General features: G+C 45.9%; 1 protein-coding gene across 1 annotated transcript in view; it reads left to right on the top strand.

The window, feature by feature from the left end:
- The window catches only part of LOC121576404 (mitochondrial import receptor subunit TOM70-like), a 73,795-nt gene that overhangs the window by 44,779 nt on the left and 2,184 nt on the right, over nucleotides 1–26,832 (top strand). The window contains exons 9-11 of the mRNA XM_041889509.2: nucleotides 1,503–1,619; nucleotides 3,808–3,905; nucleotides 21,565–21,687. Of these exons, the coding sequence (XP_041745443.1) occupies nucleotides 1,503–1,619; nucleotides 3,808–3,905; nucleotides 21,565–21,687 (338 nt within the window). The remainder of the gene's footprint in view (nucleotides 1–1,502; nucleotides 1,620–3,807; nucleotides 3,906–21,564; nucleotides 21,688–26,832) is intronic.

Here is a 26,832-nt window from a genome sequence, read left to right as displayed (position 1 = left end):
AGGCAAAAGGTGGCTATTTGAAGGATCTCAAATATAAAATATATTTAGATTTGTTTAACACTTTTTTGGTTACTACATGATTCCATATGTGTTATTTCATAGTTTTAATGTCTTCACTATTATTCTACAATGTAGAAAATAGTAAAAATTAAGAAAAACTGAGTAGGTGTTCTTAAACTTTTCACCGGTAGTGTAGATATTCTTAATTCCATTCCTTACTTAGATGTGTATTGGGTATGTGTTGTGAAATTGTTAGATATTACTGCACTGTCGGAGCTAGAAGCACAAGCATTTCGCTACACCTGCAATAACATCTTGCTAAACACATGTATGTGACCAATAAAATAAGCAATTTCATAAAAGTGTCAAGTGCAGCGTCTTGTTGCTCGTCATTACACACCACAGACCAATAAATATCTTCACATCAACAACATAGGAATCACTACAAAACGTGTTGTATGACCTCTTATACACAATATTAGGTGCAGCCTTTGGAACTTTGGTTTTCCTAGATATGGCTACTATATTGTGATCACTACATCCAATGGATTTGGATACTGCATTCAATCAAATTTCTGCAGCATTAGTAAAGATATGATCAATACATGTTGATGATTTCATTCCTGTACTGTTTGTAACTACCCTGGTAGGTTGATTGATAACCTGAACCAGGTTGCAGGCACTGGTTACAGTTTGAAGCTTTCTCGTGAGTGGGCAGCCTGATGAAAGCCAGTAAATATTTAAATCACCCTGAAAGTATACCTCTCTATTGATATCACATATATTATCAAGCATTTCACCCATGTTATCCAGATACTGACTGTTAGCACTTGGTGGTCTATAGCAGCTTCCCACCAGAATGGGCTTTAGGTGAGGCAAATGAACCTGTAGCCATATTACTTCAACAGTATTTAACATGAGATCCTCTCCAAGCTTTACAGGAATGTGGTTCTGAATATAGACCGCAACACCGCCCCGTTGGCATTTCTATATTTTCTGTAAATGTTATAACTTTGTATTGCTACCCACTGTATCATCAAAGGTATTATCTAAGTGAGTTTCAGAAATTGTCAGAACATTAACCTTGTTTCTTAAGCTATATATGTTAACGTGGGCTATTTCTAACACTTTTCTGAGATGCTTGATTGTTTTTTATTGCTTTCCTGGGAAGTTTAGCAGAGGTAGACATGCTCAGGTTATTTATGTTAGTGCAGGGTGAGCTGCACACAGTGGACTTCCTAACAGTATTACTCTGGTTCATAGGCACATGATTACTGCATACAATAGCTGCAGGATCAGCAGAGGCATTCAGGGCAGTAAGAGGGACATAAATTAGGTTACTTACATTGTGTCTTCCAACGCCCCTGGGATAATGTACATTTGCTGAATCATTATGATAAGTCATTATGGAGCATAGCTCTCTAAGGTTGGTGCAGTATGAAGCATTCTAAATGTGTGTTGATGATGGAGGTTAACCAGCTAGTCTGTGTGCCTCCCCCCAGTACAGACAAGCATACACTGGGAACAGCCAGTCCCAGGTGCAGACGGCCATGGACGGCTTTGAGGACATCGTCAGGAGGTTCCCCAAGTGTGCTGAGGGATACGCTCTTTATGCACAGGTAGGAATACGCTCTGTATGTACAGGTGCACTGTCTGTCATTAACACTGTCTCACCTGTCAGGTACACTGTCATTAACACTGTCTCACCTGTCATTAACACCGTCTCACCTGTCATTAACACTGTCTCACCTGTCATTAATACCGTCTCACCTGTCAGGTACACTGTCATTAACACTGTCTCACCTGTCAGGTACACTGTCATTAACACTGTCTCACCTGTCAGGTACACTGTCATTAACACTGTCTCACCTGTCATTAATACCGTCTCACCTGTCAGGTACACTGTCATTAACACTGTCTCACCTGTCAGGTACACTGTCATTAACACTGTCTCACCTGTCATTAATACCGTCTCACCTGTCATTAACACTGTCTCACCTGTCATTAACACTGTCTCACCTGTCAGGTACACTGTCATTAATACCGTCTCACCTGTCATTAACACTGTCTCACCTGTCAGGTACACTGTCATTAACACTGTCTCACCTGTCATTAATACCGTCTCACCTGTCATTAACACTGTCTCACCTGTCATTAACACTGTCTCACCTGTCAGGTACACTGTCATTAACACTGTCTCACCTGTCATTAACACTGTCTCACCTGTCATTAACACTGTCTCACCTGTCAGGTACACTGTCATTAACACTGTCTCACCTGTCATTAATACCGTCTCACCTGTCATTAACACTGTCTCACCTGTCAGGTACACTGTCATTAACACTGTCTCACCTGTCATTAATACCGTCTCACCTGTCATTAACACTGTCTCACCTGTCATTAATACCGTCTCACCTGTCAGGTACACTGTCATTAACACTGTCTCACCTGTCAGGTACACTGTCATTAACACTGTCTCACCTGTCATTAATACCGTCTCACCTGTCATTAACACTGTCTCCTGTCTACGATTAACACTGTCTCACCTGTCATTAATACCGTCTCACCTGTCATCTGTCTTAACACTGTCTCACCTGTCAGGTACACTGTCATTAACACTGTCTCACCTGTCAGGTACACTGTCATTAACACTGTCTCACCTGTCATTAATACCGTCTCACCTGTCATTAACACTGTCTCACCTGTCAGGTACACTGTCATTAACACTGTCTCACCTGTCATTAATACCGTCTCACCTGTCATTAACACTGTCTCACCTGTCATTAACACTGTCTCACCTGTCAGGTACACTGTCATTAACACTGTCTCACCTGTCATTAATACCGTCTCACCTGTCATTAACACTGTCTCACCTGTCAGGTACACTGTCATTAACACTGTCTCACCTGTCATTAATACCGTCTCACCTGTCAGGTACACTGTCATTAACACTGTCTCACCTGTCATTAACACTGTCTCACCTGTCATTAACACTGTCTCACCTGTCAGGTACACTGTCATTAACACTGTCTCACCTGTCATTAACACTGTCTCACCTGTCATTAACACTGTCTCACCTGTCATTAACACTGTCTCACCTGTCAGGTACACTGTCATTAACACTGTCTCACCTGTCATTAACACTGTCATTAACACCGTCTCACCTGTCATTAACACTGTCTCACCTGTCAGGTACACTATCATTAACACCGTCTCTCCTGTCATTAACACCGTCTCTCCTGTCATTAACACCGTCTCTCCTGTCATTAACACCGTCTCTCCTGTCATTAACACCGTCTCTCCTGTCATTAACACCGTCTCTCCTGTCATTAACACCGTCTCTCCTGTCATTAACACCGTCTCTCCTGTCATTAACACCGTCTCTCCTAGCCAATAACACCGTCTCTCCTAGCCAATATACCACTAAGGGCTGTTCTTAGTCACGACACAAGGCCTGGATACAGCCCTTAGCCGTGGTATATTGGCCATATACCACACCCCCTTATCGCTATTATAAACTGGTTACCAATGTATTTAGAGGAGTAAAAGTAAATGTTTTGTCATACCGTGGTATACCGTCTGATATACCATGGCTTTCAGCCTATCAGCATTCAGGGCTGGACCCACCCAGGTTCTAATAATAAATCACATCTTACCTGCAGTAGATTATGGCTGCTTGAAAAACTTATTGTTTAACAGAACTTAAAATCTCTCGCTCAATTTTATTAATTTCATTAAATTTGTCCTAAAATGTACTCTAGTATGTGAATCACCCTGAAACATTTCTCCTGTGTGTCTGTTATTCAGGCGTTGACTGACCAGCAGCAGTTTGGCAAGGCAGATCAGATGTACAACAAGTGCATTGACCTGGAGCCAGACAACGCTACAACATACGTCCACAAGGGGTGAGTTAGCCAGACAACGCTACAACATACGTCCACAAGGGGTGAGTTAGCCAGACAACGCTACAACATACGTCCACAAGGGGTGAGTTAGCCAGACAACGCTACAACATACGTCCACAAGGGGTGAGTTAGCCAGACAACGCCACAACATACGTCCACAAGGGGTGAGTTAGCCAGACAACGCTACAACATACGTCCACAAGGGGTGAGTTAGCCAGACAACGCTACAACATACGTCCACAAGGGGTGAGTTAGCCAGACAACGCTACAACATACGTCCACAAGGGGTGAGTTAGCCAGACAACGCTACAACATACGTCCACAAGGGGTGAGTTAGCCAGACAACGCTACAACATACGTCCACAAGGGGTGAGTTAGCCAGACAACGTTACAACATACGTCCACAAGGGGTGAGTTAGTCTCACAACGCTACAACATACGTCCACAAGGGGTGAGTTAGCCAGACAACGCTACAACATACGTCCACAAGGGGTGAGTTAGTCTCACAACGCTACAACATACGTCCACAAGGGGTGAGTTAGCCAGACAACGCCACAACATACGTCCACAAGGGGTGAGTTAGCCAGACAACGCTACAACATACGTCCACAAGGGGTGAGTTAGCCAGACAACGCTACAACATACGTCCACAAGGGGTGAGTTAGCCAGACAACGCTACAACATACGTCCACAAGGGGTGAGTTAGTCTAGACAACGCTACAACATACGTCCACAAGGGGGTGAGTTAGCCAGACAACGCTACAACATACGTCCACAAGGGGTGAGTTAGCCAGACAACGCTACAACATACGTCCACAAGGGGTGAGTTAGCCAGACAACGCTACAACATACGTCCACAAGGGGTGAGTTAGCCAGACAACGCTACAACATACGTCCACAAGGGGTGAGTTAGCCTGACAACGCTACAACATACGTCCACAAGGGGTGAGTTAGCCAGACAACGCTACAACATACGTCCACAAGGGGTGAGTTAGCCAGACAACGCTACAACATACGTCCACAAGGGGTGAGTTAGCCAGACAACGCTACAACATACGTCCACAAGGGGTGAGTTAGCCAGACAACGCTACAACATACGTCCACAAGGGGTGAGTTAGCCAGACAACGCTACAACATACGTCCACAAGGGGTGAGTTAGCCAGACAACGCTACAACATACGTCCACAAGGGGTGAGTTAGCCAGACAACGCTACAACATACGTCCACAAGGGGTGAGTTAGCCAGACAACGCTACAACATACGTCCACAAGGGGTGAGTTAGCCACACAACGCTACAACATACGTCCACAAGGGGTGAGTTAGTCAGACAACGCTACAACATACGTCCACAAGGGGTGAGTTAGCCAGACAACGCTACAACATACGTCCACAAGGGGTGAGTTAGCCAGACAACGCTACAACATACGTCCACAAGGGGTGAGTTAGCCAGACAACGCTACAACATACGTCCACAAGGGGTGAGTTAGCTCACAACGCTACAACATACGTCCACAAGGGGTGAGTTAGCCAGACAACGCTACAACATACGTCCACAAGGGGTGAGTTAGCTCAGACAACGCTACAACATACGTCCACAAGGGGTGAGTTAGCCAGACAACGCTACAACATACGTCCACAAGGGGTGAGTTAGTCACACAACGCTACAACATACGTCCACAAGGGGTGAGTTAGTCTGACAACGCTACAACATACGTCCACAAGGGGGTGAGTTAGCCAGACAACGCTACAACATACGTCCACAAGGGGTGAGTTAGCCAGACAACGCTACAACATACGTCCACAAGGGGTGAGTTAGCCAGACAACGCTACAACATACGTCCACAAGGGGTGAGTTAGCCAGACAACGCTACAACATACGTCCACAAGGGGTGAGTTAGCCAGACAACGCTACAACATACGTCCACAAGGGGTGAGTTAGTCCAGACAACGCTACAACATACGTCCACAAGGGGGTGAGTTAGCCAGACAACGCTACAACATACGTCCACAAGGGGTGAGTTAGCCACACAACGCTACAACATACGTCCACAAGGGGGTGAGTTAGCCACACAACGCTACAACATACGTCCACAAGGGGTGAGTTAGCCTGACAACGCTACAACATACGTCCACAAGGGGTGAGTTAGCTCAGACAACGCTACAACATACGTCCACAAGGGGTGAGTTAGCCTGACAACGCTACAACATACGTCCACAAGGGGTGAGTTAGTCACGACAACGCTACAACATACGTCCACAAGGGGTGAGTTAGCCAGACAACGCTACAACATACGTCCACAAGGGGTGAGTTAGCCAGACAACGCTACAACATACGTCCACAAGGGGTGAGTTAGCCAGACAACGCTACAACATACGTCCACAAGGGGTGAGTTAGCCAGACAACGCTACAACATACGTCCACAAGGGGTGAGTTAGCCAGACAACGCTACAACATACGTCCACAAGGGGTGAGTTAGTCTCACAACGCTACAACATACGTCCACAAGGGGTGAGTTAGTCTGACAACGCTACAACATACGTCCACAAGGGGTGAGTTAGCCAGACAACGCTACAACATACGTCCACAAGGGGTGAGTTAGCCAGACAACGCTACAACATACGTCCACAAGGGGTGAGTTAGCCAGACAACGCTACAACATACGTCCACAAGGGTGAGTTAGCCAGACAACGCTACAACATACGTCCACAAGGGGTGAGTTAGTCCTGACAACGCTACAACATACGTCCACAAGGGGTGAGTTAGCCAGACAACGCTACAACATACGTCCACAAGGGGTGAGTTAGCCTGACAACGCTACAACATACGTCCACAAGGGGTGAGTTAGCCAGACAACGCTACAACATACGTCCACAAGGGGTGAGTTAGCTCAGACAACGCTACAACATACGTCCACAAGGGGTGAGTTAGTCTCACAACGCTACAACATACGTCCACAAGGGGTGAGTTAGCCTGACAACGCTACAACATACGTCCACAAGGGGTGAGTTAGTCTCACAACGCTACAACATACGTCCACAAGGGGTGAGTTAGCCAGACAACGCTACAACATACGTCCACAAGGGGTGAGTTAGTCTCACAACGCTACAACATACGTCCACAAGGGGTGAGTTAGCCAGACAACGCTACAACATACGTCCACAAGGGGTGAGTTAGCCAGACAACGCTACAACATACGTCCACAAGGGGTGAGTTAGTCACACAACGCTACAACATACGTCCACAAGGGGTGAGTTAGTCTCACAACGCTACAACATACGTCCACAAGGGGTGAGTTAGCCAGACAACGCTACAACATACGTCCACAAGGGGTGAGTTAGTCTCACAACGCTACAACATACGTCCACAAGGGGTGAGTTAGTCTCACAACGCTACAACATACGTCCACAAGGGGTGAGTTAGTCTGACAACGCTACAACATACGTCCACAAGGGGTGAGTTAGCCAGACAACGCTACAACATACGTCCACAAGGGGTGAGTTAGTCAGACAACGCTACAACATACGTCCACAAGGGGTGAGTTAGCCAGACAACGCTACAACATACGTCCACAAGGGGTGAGTTAGTCTCACAACGCTACAACATACGTCCACAAGGGGTGAGTTAGTCTGACAACGCTACAACATACGTCCACAAGGGGTGAGTTAGTCTGACAACGCTACAACATACGTCCACAAGGGGTGAGTTAGTCTGACAACGCTACAACATACGTCCACAAGGGGTGAGTTAGCCAGACAACGCTACAACATACGTCCACAAGGGGTGAGTTAGTCTCACAACGCTACAACATACGTCCACAAGGGGTGAGTTAGCCTGACAACGCTACAACATACGTCCACAAGGGGTGAGTTAGCCACACAACGCTACAACATACGTCCACAAGGGGTGAGTTAGCCAGACAACGCTACAACATACGTCCACAAGGGGTGAGTTAGCCAGACAACGCTACAACATACGTCCACAAGGGGTGAGTTAGTCTCACAACGCTACAACATACGTCCACAAGGGGTGAGTTAGCCAGACAACGCTTACAACATACGTCCACAAGGGGGTGAGTTAGCCAGACAACGTTACAACATACGTCCACAAGGGGTGAGTTAGCCAGACAACGCTACAACATACGTCCACAAGGGGTGAGTTAGCCTCACAACGCTACAACATACGTCCACAAGGGGTGAGTTAGCCAGACAACGCTACAACATACGTCCACAAGGGGTGAGTTAGCCAGACAACGCTACAACATACGTCCACAAGGGGTGAGTTAGCCAGACAACGCTACAACATACGTCCACAAGGGGTGAGTTAGCCAGACAACGCTAGCAACATACGTCCACAAGGGGTGAGTTAGTCACACAACGCTACAACATACGTCCACAAGGGGTGAGTTAGCCAGACAACGCTACAACATACGTCCACAAGGGGTGAGTTAGCTCAGACAACGCTACAACATACGTCCACAAGGGGTGAGTTAGCCAGACAACGCTACAACATACGTCCACAAGGGGTGAGTTAGCCAGACAACGCTACAACATACGTCCACAAGGGGTGAGTTAGCCTGACAACGCTACAACATACGTCCACAAGGGGTGAGTTAGTCTCACAACGCTACAACATACGTCCACAAGGGGTGAGTTAGCCAGACAACGCTACAACATACGTCCACAAGGGGTGAGTTAGCTCCAGACAACGCTACAACATACGTCCACAAGGGGTGAGTTAGCCAGACAACGCTACAACATACGTCCACAAGGGGTGAGTTAGCCAGACAACGCTACAACATACGTCCACAAGGGGTGAGTTAGCCAGACAACGCTACAACATACGTCCACAAGGGGTGAGTTAGCCAGACAACGCTACAACATACGTCCACAAGGGGTGAGTTAGCCAGACAACGCTACAACATACGTCCACAAGGGGTGAGTTAGTCCAGACAACGCTACAACATACGTCCACAAGGGGTGAGTTAGCCAGACAACGCTACAACATACGTCCACAAGGGGTGAGTTAGCCAGACAACGCTACAACATACGTCCACAAGGGGTGAGTTAGCCAGACAACGCTACAACATACGTCCACAAGGGGTGAGTTAGCCAGACAACGCTACAACATACGTCCACAAGGGGTGAGTTAGCCAGACAACGCTACAACATACGTCCACAAGGGGTGAGTTAGTCTCACAACGCTACAACATACGTCCACAAGGGGTGAGTTAGTCTCACAACGCTACAACATACGTCCACAAGGGGTGAGTTAGCCAGACAACGCTACAACATACGTCCACAAGGGGTGAGTTAGTCAGACAACGCTTACAACATACGTCCACAAGGGGTGAGTTAGCCTGACAACGCTACAACATACGTCCACAAGGGGTGAGTTAGCCAGACAACGCTACAACATACGTCCACAAGGGGTGAGTTAGCCTCACAACGCTACAACATACGTCCACAAGGGGTGAGTTAGTCCAGACAACGCTACAACATACGTCCACAAGGGGTGAGTTAGCCTGACAACGCTACAACATACGTCCACAAGGGGTGAGTTAGCCAGACAACGCTACAACATACGTCCACAAGGGGTGAGTTAGCCTCACAACGCTACAACATACGTCCACAAGGGGTGAGTTAGTCTCACAACGCTACAACATACGTCCACAAGGGGTGAGTTAGCCTCACAACGCTACAACATACGTCCACAAGGGGGTGAGTTAGTCTCACAACGCTACAACATACGTCCACAAGGGGTGAGTTAGCCAGACAACGCTACAACATACGTCCACAAGGGGTGAGTTAGCCACACAACGCTACAACATACGTCCACAAGGGGTGAGTTAGCCAGACAACGCTACAACATACGTCCACAAGGGGTGAGTTAGCCTCACAACGCTACAACATACGTCCACAAGGGGTGAGTTAGCCCGACAACGCTACAACATACGTCCACAAGGGGTGAGTTAGCCTGACAACGCTACAACATACGTCCACAAGGGGTGAGTTAGTCTGACAACGCTACAACATACGTCCACAAGGGGTGAGTTAGCCAGACAACGCTACAACATACGTCCACAAGGGGTGAGTTAGCCTGACAACGCTACAACATACGTCCACAAGGGGTGAGTTAGCCTGACAACGCTACAACATACGTCCACAAGGGGTGAGTTAGCCAGACAACGCTACAACATACGTCCACAAGGGGTGAGTTAGTCCGACAACGCTACAACATACGTCCACAAGGGGTGAGTTAGCCAGACAACGCTACAACATACGTCCACAAGGGGTGAGTTAGCCAGACAACGCTACAACATACGTCCACAAGGGGTGAGTTAGTCACACAACGCTACAACATACGTCCACAAGGGGTGAGTTAGTCTGACAACGCTACAACATACGTCCACAAGGGGTGAGTTAGTCAGACAACGCTACAACATACGTCCACAAGGGGTGAGTTAGCCTGACAACGCTACAACATACGTCCACAAGGGGTGAGTTAGCCAGACAACGCTACAACATACGTCCACAAGGGGTGAGTTAGCCAGACAACGCTACAACATACGTCCACAAGGGGTGAGTTAGCCAGACAACGCTACAACATACGTCCACAAGGGGTGAGTTAGCCTCACAACGCTACAACATACGTCCACAAGGGGTGAGTTAGTCTCACAACGCTACAACATACGTCCACAAGGGGTGAGTTAGCCAGACAACGCTACAACATACGTCCACAAGGGGTGAGTTAGCCAGACAACGCTACAACATACGTCCACAAGGGGTGAGTTAGCCAGACAACGCTACAACATACGTCCACAAGGGGTGAGTTAGTCACACAACGCTACAACATACGTCCACAAGGGGTGAGTTAGCCAGACAACGCTACAACATACGTCCACAAGGGGTGAGTTAGTCTCACAACGCTACAACATACGTCCACAAGGGGTGAGTTAGTCCAGACAACGCTACAACATACGTCCACAAGGGGTGAGTTAGTCTGACAACGCTACAACATACGTCCACAAGGGGGTGAGTTAGTCTCACAACGTTACAACATACGTCCACAAGGGGTGAGTTAGTCACACAACGCTACAACATACGTCCACAAGGGGTGAGTTAGCCAGACAACGCTACAACATACGTCCACAAGGGGTGAGTTAGCCAGACAACGCTACAACATACGTCCACAAGGGGGTGAGTTAGCCAGACAACGCTACAACATACGTCCACAAGGGGTGAGTTAGCCAGACAACGCTACAACATACGTCCACAAGGGGTGAGTTAGTCTCGACAACGCTACAACATACGTCCACAAGGGGTGAGTTAGCCAGACAACGCTACAACATACGTCCACAAGGGGTGAGTTAGCCAGACAACGCTACAACATACGTCCACAAGGGGTGAGTTAGTCACGACAACGCTACAACATACGTCCACAAGGGGTGAGTTAGTCTCACAACGCTACAACATACGTCCACAAGGGGTGAGTTAGCCAGACAACGCTACAACATACGTCCACAAGGGGTGAGTTAGTCTGACAACGCTACAACATACGTCCACAAGGGGTGAGTTAGCCAGACAACGCTACAACATACGTCCACAAGGGGTGAGTTAGCCAGACAACGCTACAACATACGTCCACAAGGGGTGAGTTAGCCAGACAACGCTACAACATACGTCCACAAGGGTGAGTTAGTCTCACAACGCTACAACATACGTCCACAAGGGGTGAGTTAGTCTCACAACGCTACAACATACGTCCACAAGGGGTGAGTTAGCCAGACAACGCTACAACATACGTCCACAAGGGGTGAGTTAGCCAGACAACGCTACAACATACGTCCACAAGGGGTGAGTTAGCCAGACAACGCTACAACATACGTCCACAAGGGGTGAGTTAGTCTCACAACGCTACAACATACGTCCACAAGGGGTGAGTTAGTCTGACAACGCTACAACATACGTCCACAAGGGGTGAGTTAGTCTCACAACGCTACAACATACGTCCACAAGGGGTGAGTTAGCCAGACAACGCTACAACATACGTCCACAAGGGGTGAGTTAGTCTCACAACGCTACAACATACGTCCACAAGGGGTGAGTTAGTCTCACAACGCTACAACATACGTCCACAAGGGGGTGAGTTAGCCTGACAACGCTACAACATACGTCCACAAGGGGTGAGTTAGCCAGACAACGCTACAACATACGTCCACAAGGGGTGAGTTAGTCTGACAACGCTACAACATACGTCCACAAGGGGTGAGTTAGCCAGACAACGCTACAACATACGTCCACAAGGGGTGAGTTAGCCAGACAACGCTACAACATACGTCCACAAGGGGTGAGTTAGTCCAGACAACGCTACAACATACGTCCACAAGGGGTGAGTTAGCCAGACAACGCTACAACATACGTCCACAAGGGGTGAGTTAGCCAGACAACGCTACAACATACGTCCACAAGGGGTGAGTTAGCCAGACAACGCTACAACATACGTCCACAAGGGGTGAGTTAGCCTCACAACGCTACAACATACGTCCACAAGGGGTGAGTTAGCCAGACAACGCTACAACATACGTCCACAAGGGGTGAGTTAGTCTGACAACGCTACAACATACGTCCACAAGGGGTGAGTTAGCCAGACAACGCTACAACATACGTCCACAAGGGGTGAGTTAGCCAGACAACGCTACAACATACGTCCACAAGGGGTGAGTTAGCCAGACAACGCTACAACATACGTCCACAAGGGGTGAGTTAGCCAGACAACGCTACAACATACGTCCACAAGGGGTGAGTTAGCCAGACAACGCTACAACATACGTCCACAAGGGGTGAGTTAGTCTGCACAACGCTACAACATACGTCCACAAGGGGTGAGTTAGCCAGACAACGCTACAACATACGTCCACAAGGGGTGAGTTAGCCAGACAACGCTACAACATACGTCCACAAGGGGTGAGTTAGTCTCACAACGCTACAACATACGTCCACAAGGGGTGAGTTAGTCACACAACGCTACAACATACGTCCACAAGGGGTGAGTTAGCCACACAACGCTACAACATACGTCCACAAGGGGTGAGTTAGTCTCACAACGCTACAACATACGTCCACAAGGGGTGAGTTAGCCAGACAACGCTACAACATACGTCCACAAGGGGTGAGTTAGCCAGACAACGCTACAACATACGTCCACAAGGGGTGAGTTAGTCTCGACAACGCTACAACATACGTCCACAAGGGGTGAGTTAGCCACACAACGCTACAACATACGTCCACAAGGGGTGAGTTAGTCTCACAACGCTACAACATACGTCCACAAGGGGTGAGTTAGTCTCACAACGCTACAACATACGTCCACAAGGGGTGAGTTAGTCACACAACGCTACAACATACGTCCACAAGGGGTGAGTTAGCCAGACAACGCTACAACATACGTCCACAAGGGGGTGAGTTAGTCTCACAACGCTACAACATACGTCCACAAGGGGTGAGTTAGTCTGACAACGCTACAACATACGTCCACAAGGGGTGAGTTAGCCAGACAACGCTACAACATACGTCCACAAGGGGTGAGTTAGCCAGACAACGCTACAACATACGTCCACAAGGGGTGAGTTAGTCTCACAACGCTACAACATACGTCCACAAGGGGTGAGTTAGTCTCACAACGCTACAACATACGTCCACAAGGGGTGAGTTAGTCTCACAACGCTACAACATACGTCCACAAGGGGTGAGTTAGCCAGACAACGCTACAACATACGTCCACAAGGGGTGAGTTAGCCAGACAACGCTACAACATACGTCCACAAGGGGTGAGTTAGCCAGACAACGCTACAACATACGTCCACAAGGGGTGAGTTAGCCAGACAACGCTACAACATACGTCCACAAGGGGTGAGTTAGCCAGACAACGCTACAACATACGTCCACAAGGGGTGAGTTAGCCAGACAACGCTACAACATACGTCCACAAGGGGTGAGTTAGCCAGACAACGCTACAACATACGTCCACAAGGGGTGAGTTAGTCAGACAACGCTACAACATACGTCCACAAGGGGTGAGTTAGCCAACAACGCTACAACATACGTCCACAAGGGGGTGAGTTAGTCTCACAACGCTACAACATACGTCCACAAGGGGGTGAGTTAGCCAGACAACGCTACAACATACGTCCACAAGGGGGTGAGTTAGTCTGACAACGCTACAACATACGTCCACAAGGGGTGAGTTAGCCAGACAACGCTACAACATACGTCCACAAGGGGTGAGTTAGCCTCACAACGCTACAACATACGTCCACAAGGGGTGAGTTAGCCAGACAACGCTACAACATACGTCCACAAGGGGTGAGTTAGCCAGACAACGCTACAACATACGTCCACAAGGGGTGAGTTAGTCTCAGACAACGCTACAACATACGTCCACAAGGGGTGAGTTAGTCTCACAACGCTACAACATACGTCCACAAGGGGTGAGTTAGCCTCACAACGCTACAACATACGTCCACAAGGGGTGAGTTAGTCTCACAACGCTACAACATACGTCCACAAGGGGTGAGTTAGTCTCACAACGCTACAACATACGTCCACAAGGGGTGAGTTAGTCTCACAACGCTACAACATACGTCCACAAGGGGTGAGTTAGCCAGACAACGCTACAACATACGTCCACAAGGGGGTGAGTTAGTCACACAACGCTACAACATACGTCCACAAGGGGTGAGTTAGCCTCACAACGCTACAACATACGTCCACAAGGGGTGAGTTAGCCCGACAACGCTACAACATACGTCCACAAGGGGTGAGTTAGCCAGACAACGCTACAACATACGTCCACAAGGGGTGAGTTAGCCAGACAACGCTACAACATACGTCCACAAGGGGTGAGTTAGCCTCACAACGCTACAACATACGTCCACAAGGGGTGAGTTAGTCAGACAACGCTACAACATACGTCCACAAGGGGTGAGTTAGCCAGACAACGCTACAACATACGTCCACAAGGGGTGAGTTAGCCAGACAACGCTACAACATACGTCCACAAGGGGGTGAGTTAGTCTGACAACGCTACAACATACGTCCACAAGGGGGTGAGTTAGCCAGACAACGCTACAACATACGTCCACAAGGGGTGAGTTAGCCAGACAACGCTACAACATACGTCCACAAGGGGTGAGTTAGCCTCACAACGCTACAACATACGTCCACAAGGGGTGAGTTAGTCTGACAACGCTACAACATACGTCCACAAGGGGTGAGTTAGCCAGACAACGCTACAACATACGTCCACAAGGGGTGAGTTAGTCTCACAACGCTACAACATACGTCCACAAGGGGTGAGTTAGCCGACAACGCTACAACATACGTCCACAAGGGGTGAGTTAGCCAGACAACGCTACAACATACGTCCACAAGGGGTGAGTTAGCCAGACAACGCTACAACATACGTCCACAAGGGGTGAGTTAGCCAGACAACGCTACAACATACGTCCACAAGGGGTGAGTTAGCCAGACAACGCTACAACATACGTCCACAAGGGGGTGAGTTAGCCTGACAACGCTACAACATACGTCCACAAGGGGTGAGTTAGCCAGACAACGCTACAACATACGTCCACAAGGGGGTGAGTTAGCCTGACAACGCTACAACATACATCCACAAGGGGTGAGTTAGCCAGACAACGCTACAACATACGTCCACAAGGGGTGAGTTAGCCAGACAACGCTACAACATACGTCCACAAGGGGTGAGTTAGTCTCACAACGCTACAACATACGTCCACAAGGGGTGAGTTAGTCTCGACAACGCTACAACATACGTCCACAAGGGGTGAGTTAGCCTCACAACGCTACAACATACGTCCACAAGGGGTGAGTTAGCCACACAACGCTACAACATACGTCCACAAGGGGTGAGTTAGCCAGACAACGCTACAACATACGTCCACAAGGGGTGAGTTAGCCAGACAACGCTACAACATACGTCCACAAGGGGTGAGTTAGTCTCACAACGCTACAACATACGTCCACAAGGGGTGAGTTAGCCACACAACGCTACAACATACGTCCACAAGGGGTGAGTTAGTCTCACAACGCTACAACATACGTCCACAAGGGGTGAGTTAGTCTGACAACGCTACAACATACGTCCACAAGGGGTGAGTTAGTCTCACAACGCTACAACATACGTCCACAAGGGGTGAGTTAGTCTCACAACGCTACAACATACGTCCACAAGGGGTGAGTTAGTCTGACAACGCTACAACATACGTCCACAAGGGGTGAGTTAGTCTCACAACGCTACAACATACGTCCACAAGGGGTGAGTTAGCCAGACAACGCTACAACATACGTCCACAAGGGGTGAGTTAGCCAGACAACGCTACAACATACGTCCACAAGGGGTGAGTTAGTCTGACAACGCTACAACATACGTCCACAAGGGGTGAGTTAGTCTCGACAACGCTACAACATACGTCCACAAGGGGTGAGTTAGTCACACAACGCTACAACATACGTCCACAAGGGGTGAGTTAGCCAGACAACGCTACAACATACGTCCACAAGGGGTGAGTTAGCCAGACAACGCTACAACATACGTCCACAAGGGGTGAGTTAGCCAGACAACGCTACAACATACGTCCACAAGGGGTGAGTTAGCCAGACAACGCTACAACATACGTCCACAAGGGGTGAGTTAGTCTCACAACGCTACAACATACGTCCACAAGGGGTGAGTTAGCCAGACAACGCTACAACATACGTCCACAAGGGGTGAGTTAGCCAGACAACGCTACAACATACGTCCACAAGGGGTGAGTTAGCCAGACAACGCTACAACATACGTCCACAAGGGGTGAGTTAGTCTCGACAACGTTACAACATACGTCCACAAGGGGTGAGTTAGTCTCACAACGCTACAACATACGTCCACAAGGGGTGAGTTAGCCAGACAACGCTACAACATACGTCCACAAGGGGTGAGTTAGCCAGACAACGCTACAACATACGTCCACAAGGGGTGAGTTAGCCAGACAACGCTACAACATACGTCCACAAGGGGGTGAGTTAGCGAGACAACGCTACAACATACGTCCACAAGGGGTGAGTTAGCCAGACAACGCTACAACATACGTCCACAAGGGGTGAGTTAGCCAGACAACGCTACAACATACGTCCACAAGGGGTGAGTTAGCCAGACAACGCTACAACATACGTCCACAAGGGGTGAGTTAGTCTCACAACGCTACAACATACGTCCACAAGGGGTGAGTTAGTCTCACAACGCTACAACATACGTCCACAAGGGGTGAGTTAGTCTCACAACGCTACAACATACGTCCACAAGGGGTGAGTTAGCCAGACAACGCTACAACATACGTCCACAAGGGGTGAGTTAGTCTGACAACGCTACAACATACGTCCACAAGGGGTGAGTTAGCCAGACAACGCTACAACATACGTCCACAAGGGGTGAGTTAGTCTCACAACGCTACAACATACGTCCACAAGGGGTGAGTTAGCCAGACAACGCTACAACATACGTCCACAAGGGGTGAGTTAGCCAGACAACGTTACAACATACGTCCACAAGGGGTGAGTTAGTCTCACAACGCTACAACATACGTCCACAAGGGGTGAGTTAGTCTCACAACGCTACAACATACGTCCACAAGGGGTGAGTTAGTCTCACAACGCTACAACATACGTCCACAAGGGGTGAGTTAGCCAGACAACGCTACAACATACGTCCACAAGGGGTGAGTTAGCCAGACAACGCTACAACATACGTCCACAAGGGGTGAGTTAGCCAGACAACGCTACAACATACGTCCACAAGGGGTGAGTTAGCCAGACAACGCTACAACATACGTCCACAAGGGGTGAGTTAGTCTCACAACGCTACAACATACGTCCACAAGGGGTGAGTTAGTCTGACAACGCTACAACATACGTCCACAAGGGGTGAGTTAGCCAGACAACGCTACAACATACGTCCACAAGGGGTGAGTTAGTCTCACAACGCTACAACATACGTCCACAAGGGGTGAGTTAGTCTGACAACGTTACAACATACGTCCACAAGGGGTGAGTTAGCCAGACAACGCTACAACATACGTCCACAAGGGGTGAGTTAGCCAGACAACGCTACAACATACGTCCACAAGGGGTGAGTTAGCCAGACAACGCTACAACATACGTCCACAAGGGGGTGAGTTAGCCTGACAACGCTACAACATACGTCCACAAGGGGTGAGTTAGCCAGACAACGCTACAACATACGTCCACAAGGGGTGAGTTAGCCAGACAACGCTACAACATACGTCCACAAGGGGTGAGTTAGCCAGACAACGCTACAACATACGTCCACAAGGGGTGAGTTAGCCAGACAACGCTACAACATACGTCCACAAGGGGTGAGTTAGTCTCACAACGCTACAACATACGTCCACAAGGGGTGAGTTAGCCAGACAACGCTACAACATACGTCCACAAGGGGTGAGTTAGCCAGACAACGCTACAACATACGTCCACAAGGGGTGAGTTAGTCTCACAACGCTACAACATACGTCCACAAGGGGTGAGTTAGCCAGACAACGCTACAACATACGTCCACAAGGGGTGAGTTAGCCAGACAACGCTACAACATACGTCCACAAGGGGTGAGTTAGCCAGACAACGCTACAACATACGTCCACAAGGGGTGAGTTAGCCAGACAACGTTACAACATACGTCCACAAGGGGTGAGTTAGTCTCACAACGCTACAACATACGTCCACAAGGGGTGAGTTAGCCAGACAACGCTACAACATACGTCCACAAGGGGTGAGTTAGCCTGACAACGCTACAACATACGTCCACAAGGGGTGAGTTAGCCAGACAACGCTACAACATACGTCCACAAGGGGTGAGTTAGCCTGACAACGCTACAACATACGTCCACAAGGGGTGAGTTAGCCAGACAACGCTACAACATACGTCCACAAGGGGTGAGTTAGCCAGACAACGTTACAACATACGTCCACAAGGGTTGAGTTAGTCTCACAACGCTACAACATACAGTACCAGTCAAAAGTTTGGACACCTACTCATTCAAGGGTTTTTCTTTATTTTTACTATTTTCTACATTGTAGAATAATAGTGAAGACATCAAAACTATGAAATAACACATATGGAATCATGTAACCAAAAAAGTGTTAAACAAATCAAAATATATTTTATATTTGAGATTCTTCAAATAGCCACCCTTTGCCTTGATGACAGCTTTCCACACTTTGGCAATTCTCTCAACCAGCTTCCTGAGGTAGTCACCTGGAATGCATTTCAATTAACAGGTTTACCTTGTTGAAAGTTAATTTGTGGAATTTCTTTCCTTAATGCATTTGAGCCAATCAGTTGTGTTATGACAAGGTAGGGGTGGTATACAGAAGATGGCCCTATTTGGTAAAAGACCAAGTCCATATTATGGCAAGAACAGCTCAAATAAGCAAAGAGAAACGACAGTCCATCATTACTTTAAGACATGAAGGTCAGTCAATACGGAAAATGTCAAGAACTTTGAACGTTTCTTCAAGTGCAGTCGCAAAAACCATCAAGCGCTATTATGAAACTGGCTCTCATGAGGACCGCCACAGGAATGGAAGACCCAGAGGTACCTCTGCTGCAGAGGATGAGTTCATTAGAGTTACCAGCCTCGGAAATTGCAGCCCAAATAAATGCTTGACAGAGTTCAAGTACCAGACACATTTCAACATCAACTGTTCAGAGGAGACTGTGTGAATCAGGCCTTCATGGTCGAATTGCTGCAAAGAAACCACTACTAAAGGACACCAATAAGACAAGCAATGGACATTAGACCGGTGGAAATCTGTCCTTTGGTCTGATGAGTCCAAATTTGAGTTTTGGTTCCAATGTGTCTTTGTGAGACGCAGAGTAGGTGAACGGATGATCTCCGCATGTGTGGTTCCCACCATGAAGCATGGAGGAGGATGTATGATGGTGTGGGGGTGCTTTGCTGGTAACACTGTCTGTGATTTATTTAGAATTCAAGGCCCACTTAACCAGCATGGCTACCACAGCATTCTTCAGCGATACGCCATCTCATCTGGTTTGGGCTTAGTCCCGCTATCATTTGTTTTTCAACAGGATAATGATCCAACACACCTCCAGGCTGTGTATGGGCTATTTGACCAAGAAGGAGAGTGATGGAGTGCTGCATCAGATGACCTGGCCTCCACAATCCCCTGACCTCCCTTGAACTCTGTGAAGCATTTATTTGGGCTGCAATCTGAGGTGCAGTTAACTCTAATGAACTTATCCTCTGCAGCAGAGGTAACTCTGGGTCTTCCATTCCTGTGGTGGTCCTCATGAGAGCTAGTTTCATCATAGCTCTTGATGGTTTTTGCGACTGCACTGCTTATTTGAGCTGTTCTTGCCATAATACGGACTTGGTCTTTTACCAAATAGGGCTATCTTCTGTATACCCCCCTACCTTGTCACAACACAACTGATTGGCTCAAACGCATTAAGAAGGAAAGGAATTCCACAAATTAACTTTTAAGAAGGTACACCTGTTAATTGAAATGCATTCCAGGTGACTACCTCATGAAGCTGGTTGAGAGAATGCCAAGAGTGTGCAAAGCTGTCATCAAGGCAAAGGGTGGCTATTTGAAGAATCTCAAATATAAAATATATTTTGATTTAACACTTTTTGGGTTACTACATGATTCCATATGTGTTATTTCATAGTTTTGATGTCTTCACTATTATTCTACAATGTAGAAAATAGTAAAAAATAAAGAAAAACCCTTGAATGAGTAGGTGTCCAAACGTTTGACCGGTAGTGTACGTCCACAAGGGGTGAGTTAGTCTGCTTTTACTGTTAACAGGGTTATCACTGTAGTAATGTCACGCATTGCATTGATGGATTCTGTTTCTATAACCTCCATGAGGTGGATGGGAGGGGCATCCCTGGTCCTTGAGATGAGGGGCATCCCAGGGGCCTCATTTGTAAACGTTGTGTACACACAAATAATGCCGCAAAACATGCGTGCGCCAGTTTCCACGCAAAAGTTGGCATTTATAAAAACTGAACTTGACATGAGAATGTGCTTATCCTCCCGCAAACTTTAGACCATGCATACGCACAGTTTCGTGCACGCAGATATTTAGTGTTAGATTTACGCAATAGTTATAAATGAGGCCCCTGGTGTGAGAAGGTTGTGAGGGGCAGAGGCCTGTGGATCTGTAGTAATGTTTGAGTATAGTAATAAATGAGGCCCCTGGTGTGAGGAGGTAGAGGGGCAGAGGCCTGTGGATCTGTAGTAATGTTTGAGTATAGTTATAAATGAGGCCCCTGGTGTGAGGAGGTAGAGGGGCAGAGGCCTGTGGATCTGTAGTAATGTTTGAGTATAGTTATAAATGAGGCCCCTGGTGTGAGGAGGTTGTGAGGGGCAGAGGCCTGTGGATCTGTAGTAATGTTTGAGTATAGTTATAAATGAGGCCCCTGGTGTGAGGAGGTAGAGGGGCAGAGGCCTGTGGATCTGTAGTAATGTTTGAGTATAGTTATAAATGAGGCCCCTGGTGTGAGGAGGTAGAGGGGCAGAGGCCTGTGGATCTGTAGTAATTCCTGTGTGTGTTCAGGTTGTTGCAGCTCCAGTGGAAGCAGGACTTGGACCTGGGCCTGGACCTCATCAGCAAGGCCATTGAGATCGACAACAAATGTGACTTTGCCTACGAAACCATGGGAACTATTGAAGTTCAAAGGTTAGTTCAATACTTTTAAAAATATTGCCCAGTAATAAGTTTAGAGTTTGGTTTAGAAGGCATTAAATAACATCTTAGTACATTATTTAATTTTTTACATTAACAACAAATATAACATAATATACAGTCATACTTTACAACCCAGTATACAAATAAATACTAACTTTATACACAGGGGTATATACATTTAAACAACGGTAAAGGCTTCACAGGCGTTTAGGGTTCGCTTTGCTTTACCTTTTATTTGTATGCTGCATAAAAAAACATCTGTTTTTAAAAGTGAGAATCTTGGCTTTTCTTTAGCCCACTTGCATTTACAGTATGTATAAAATATTGACCATACATAATACAGAGATTCATTATACTTTGTTCTGATCCAATTCCTGATTATCAAATAACAGTCAAACATCCTTCCCATCAAGCTGAACTCTAGCACCAGTTGCTCTAAAAAGGAAATGCTCAAGATGTCCAAAAAATCTTAGTACAAATACATGAAATACATTAGTTTCATTTTCAATTTGACAAAATAAACTTTTTTTTAAATTAAGTGAATAATTTTAAAAGACTTCACGGACGTTGTTAGTGACACAATACTTTCTATTTAAATTCCATACCGCTTTCCAATTAATGTTATTACATTTAGAATTCTGCTGACGTAAAAGGAGACTCGGTACATTAAGAACACCTGCTCTTTCCATGACATACACTGAGTGGACAAAACATTAAGAACACCGGCTCTTTCCATGACATACACTGAGTGGACAAAACATTAAGAACACCTGATAGGGGACAGAATGCGGTCGGACCATCATATCATTGGAATATACATTACTCTTACTGATTTTCCACGTGGGCGAGGATATTGGACATTTAATCAAAGCCTATTGGATGATAACTTGTTTTTAACTAGGAAAGAGGAATTTATAACTGATTTTTTCCAACATAACATAGGTACAGCAAATCCCCTTATTGTATGGGACACCTTTAAATGTGCCTTTTAGAGGCTATGGAATTCAGTACTCACCTCGAAAACAAAAGCAATTTAGGTCAAAAGAGTCCATACTAACAAAGGAAATAGAAGGTCTAACAGAACAGATACAGTGGGGAAAAAAAGTATTTAGTCAGCCACCAATTGTGCAAGTTCTCCCACTTAAAAAGATGAGAGAGGCCTGTAATTTTCATCATAGGTACACGTCAACTATGACAGACAAATTGAGGGAAAAAAAATTAAGAAAATCACATTGTAGGATTTTTAATGAATTTATTTGCAAATTATGATGGAAAATAAGTATTTGGTCACCTACAAACAAGCAAGATTTCTGGCTCTCACAGACCTGTAGCTTATTCTTTAAGAGGCTCCTCTGTCCTCCACTCGTTACCTGTATTAATGGCACCTGTTTGAACTTGTTATCAGAATAAAAGACACCTGTCCACAACCTCAAACAGTCACACTCCAAACTGCACTATGGCCAAGACCAAAGAGCTGTCAAAGGACACCAGAAACAAAATTGTAGACCTGCACCAGGCTGGGAAGACTGAATCTGCAATAGGTAAGCAGCTTGGTTTGAAGAAATCAACTGTGGGAGCAATTATTAGGAAATGGAAGACATACAAGACCACTGTTAATCTCCCTCGATCTGGGGCTCCACGCAAGATCTCACCCGTGGGGTCAAAATGATCACAAGAACGGTGAGCAAAAATCCCAGAACCACACGGGGGGACCAGTGAATGACCTGCAGAGAGCTGGGACCAAAGTAACAAAGCCTACCATCAGTAACACACTACGCCGCCAGGGACTCAAATCCTGCAGTGCAGACGTGTCCCCCTGCTTAAGCCAGTACATGTCCAGGCCCGTCTGAAGTTTGCTAGAGTGCATTTGGATGATCCAGAAGAGGATTGGGAGAATGTCATATGGTCAGAATATAACTTTTTGGTAAAAACTCAACTCGTCGTGTTTGGAGGACAAAGAATGCTGAGTTGCATCCAAAGAACACCATACCTACTGTGAAGCATGGGGGTGGAAACATCATGCTTTGGGGCTGTTTTTCTGCAAAGGGACCAGGACGACTGATCCATGTAAAGGAAAGAATGAATGGGGCCATGTATCATGAGATTTTGAGTGAAAACCTCCTTCCATCAGCAAGGGCATTGAAGATGAAAGACTTGGCTGGGTCTTTCAGCATGACAATGATCCCAAACACACCGCCCGGGCAACGAAGGAGTGGCTTCGTAAGAAGCATTTCAAGGTCCTGGAGTGGCCTAGCCAGTCTCCAGATCTCTACCCCATAGAAAATCTTTGGAGGGAGTTGAAAGTCTGTGTTGCCCAGCGACAGCCCCAAAACATCACTGCTCTAGAGGATATCTGCATGGAGGAATGGGCCAAAATACCAGCAACAGTGTGTGAAAACCATGTGAAGACTTACAGAAAACGTTTGACCTGTGTCATTGCCAACAAAGGGTATATAACAAAGTATTGAGAAACTTTTGTTATTGACCAAATACTTATTTTCCACCATAATTTGCAAATAAATTCATAAAAAATCCTACAATGTGATTTTCTGGATTTTTTTTCCTCATTTTGTCTGTCATAGTTGACGTGTACCTATGATGAAAATTACAGGCCTCTCATCTTTTTAAGTGGGAGAACTTGCACAATTGGTGGCTGACTAAATACTTTTTTTCCCCACTGTATATAGCAATAAAAACTAACATAGAGGCTCAGAATAAATTAGAGGAAAAACAAAAATAAATGGAGAAACTTATTCAAGAAAGATCAAGTGTAATATATTATCAAAATAAAGCAAACTGGATGGAATAAGGGGAAAAAGGCACCACATTCTTTTTTAATCTTCAACATAGGAATGCTAACAAAAATAATTTATTGAAACTGGTTACAAATGACGGAGTCACCCATGATTCGCCAAATTATATTTTGAAGGAGGAAACAAAGTACTTTAAGCATATGTTTTCGTTTCAGTCGCCTCCATCTCCTCTAACTGAAGCAAATTGTAGAGATTTTTTTTCTATTGATAATGTAAAATTAACAGCCATACAGAAAGACTCATGTGAAGGTGAAATTACAGAGGAGGAACTTCTGGATGCAATTAAAGACTTTAAGTCCAGGAAAACTCCAGGGTTGGATGGCATACCAGTCGAGGTATACCAAAACTTTTTTGATATACTCAGAGGACCGTTATTAGCATGTTTTAACCACTCCTATGTAAATGGTAGTTATCAGACACTCAAGAAGAAGGTCTGATTTCATTATTACTGAAACAGGATACAAGTGGGAAATATAAAGATCCAGTCCATTAAAAAAATCGGAGGCCCCTTACACTTCAGTGTTGTGATGCAAAAATTCTAGCAAAATGTATAGCGCATAGAATTAAAAAGGTATAGTCGGACATTATTCATTCTAATTAGACAGGTTTTTTACATGGACGATACATTGGAGATAATATAAGGCAAGTACTGGAAACAATAGAACACTATGAAAAATCTGGGAAACCAGGCCTGGTATTCATAGCAGACTTTGAAAAGGCATTTGATAAAGTACGACTGGGGTTTATATATAAATGCCTGGACAATCTCTTGTAAAATGGGTTAAAATCATGTATAGTAACCCTAGGTGTAAAATAGTAAATAATGGCTATTTCTCAGAAAGTTTTAAACTGTCAAGAGGAGTGAAACAAGGTTGTCCACTATCGGCATATCTATTTATTGTGGCCATCGAGATGTTAGCTATTAAAATCAGATCCAACAATAATATCAAGGGATTAGAAATCCAGGGCTTAAAAACAAAGGTGTCATTGTACGCTGATGATTCATGTTTTCTTTTAAATCCACAACTTGAATCCCTCCACAGCCTCATAGTGGATCTAGATACATTTTCTAACCTCTCTGGATTACAACCAAATTATGACAAATGTACTATATTACGTATTGGATCACTAAAAAATAAAATGTTAACATTACCATGTAGTTTACCAATAAAATGGTCTGATGGTGATGTGGATATAATCGGAATACATATCCCAAAGGAAATAAATGATCTCACTCCAATACATTCTAATAGAAAGTTAGCAAAAATAGATAAGATCTTGCTACCATGGAAAGGTAAATACCTGTCAATTTGTGGAAAAATCACCCTGATTTTAACTCTTTAGTATTATCCCAGTTTACCTATTTGCTTATGGTCTTGCCTACGCCTAGCGAACAGTTTTTTAAATTATATGATAAAAAAATATTCCATTTTATTTGGAACGGCAAGCCAGACAAAATTAAACGAGCCTATTTATATAATGAATATGAATTCGGAGGACAGAAATGATTAAATATTAAAGCATTAGACCTATCACTAAAAGCTTCAGTCACACAAAAGTTATACTTAAATCCGAACTTGTCTCACCCAATGTTCAAGAATGGCCTTTTTCCCTTTATTCAGATTTAATCCTCCAGAAACGACAGAACAAATAATGCAACAAATATTGTGGTTAAACTCAAATATACTAATTGATAATAAACCTTTTTTTTTTTTGACAATGTTTAAAAAAGGTATAATCTTCGTAAATGATATTATCGGTAGGACTGGTGGAGTTATGTCGCACATGCAGCTAACAAAAACATATGGAAATGTCTGCTCTACCAGTGTATGTGTATCAAATACTTGTTCTCCCCACTGTATATAAAACACATGTAAAAAATATATAGGGTGTGTTCGTAAATTAAATCTGGAGTGCCAGAGTGCGCTCTGGGCGTTCGTAAATTCAGGGCATTGTCAGATTGCCCATTCGTAAATTCAGAGCGTTTCACTCTCGGAGTGTTCAGAGCGCACGCTGGATGCTCTGGCGGAGGAGTAGGGTTGATCATAGTGTTCTGACCTCACAACGGCAGTCAAGCACCCAAGCTAACTGGCTAACGTTGGCTAGCTTGCTAGCTACTTCCAGACACAAATGAGAGAACATCTCACTCTGACCATTTTTCTCGCCCTAGCAGAGCTGGTTAGGCTGTTTTCATGTTATCCAGAGCGTTGGTGACTAACTGTGCTTCTGGCAACAATTTAATTACACTTTTTTGCCAACGTTTACTGACACCGGCCGTATTCAACGGGTGTTGAGTGTTCGTAAATTCATCAGTTACTCTGCG

Source organism: Coregonus clupeaformis, unplaced genomic scaffold (assembly GCF_020615455.1).
Source record: "Coregonus clupeaformis isolate EN_2021a unplaced genomic scaffold, ASM2061545v1 scaf0028, whole genome shotgun sequence".
NCBI classification, from domain to species: domain Eukaryota; kingdom Metazoa; phylum Chordata; class Actinopteri; order Salmoniformes; family Salmonidae; genus Coregonus; species Coregonus clupeaformis.
The sequence above is the reverse complement of the archived record's forward strand: the minus strand, read 5'-3'. Positions and strand labels throughout refer to the sequence as shown.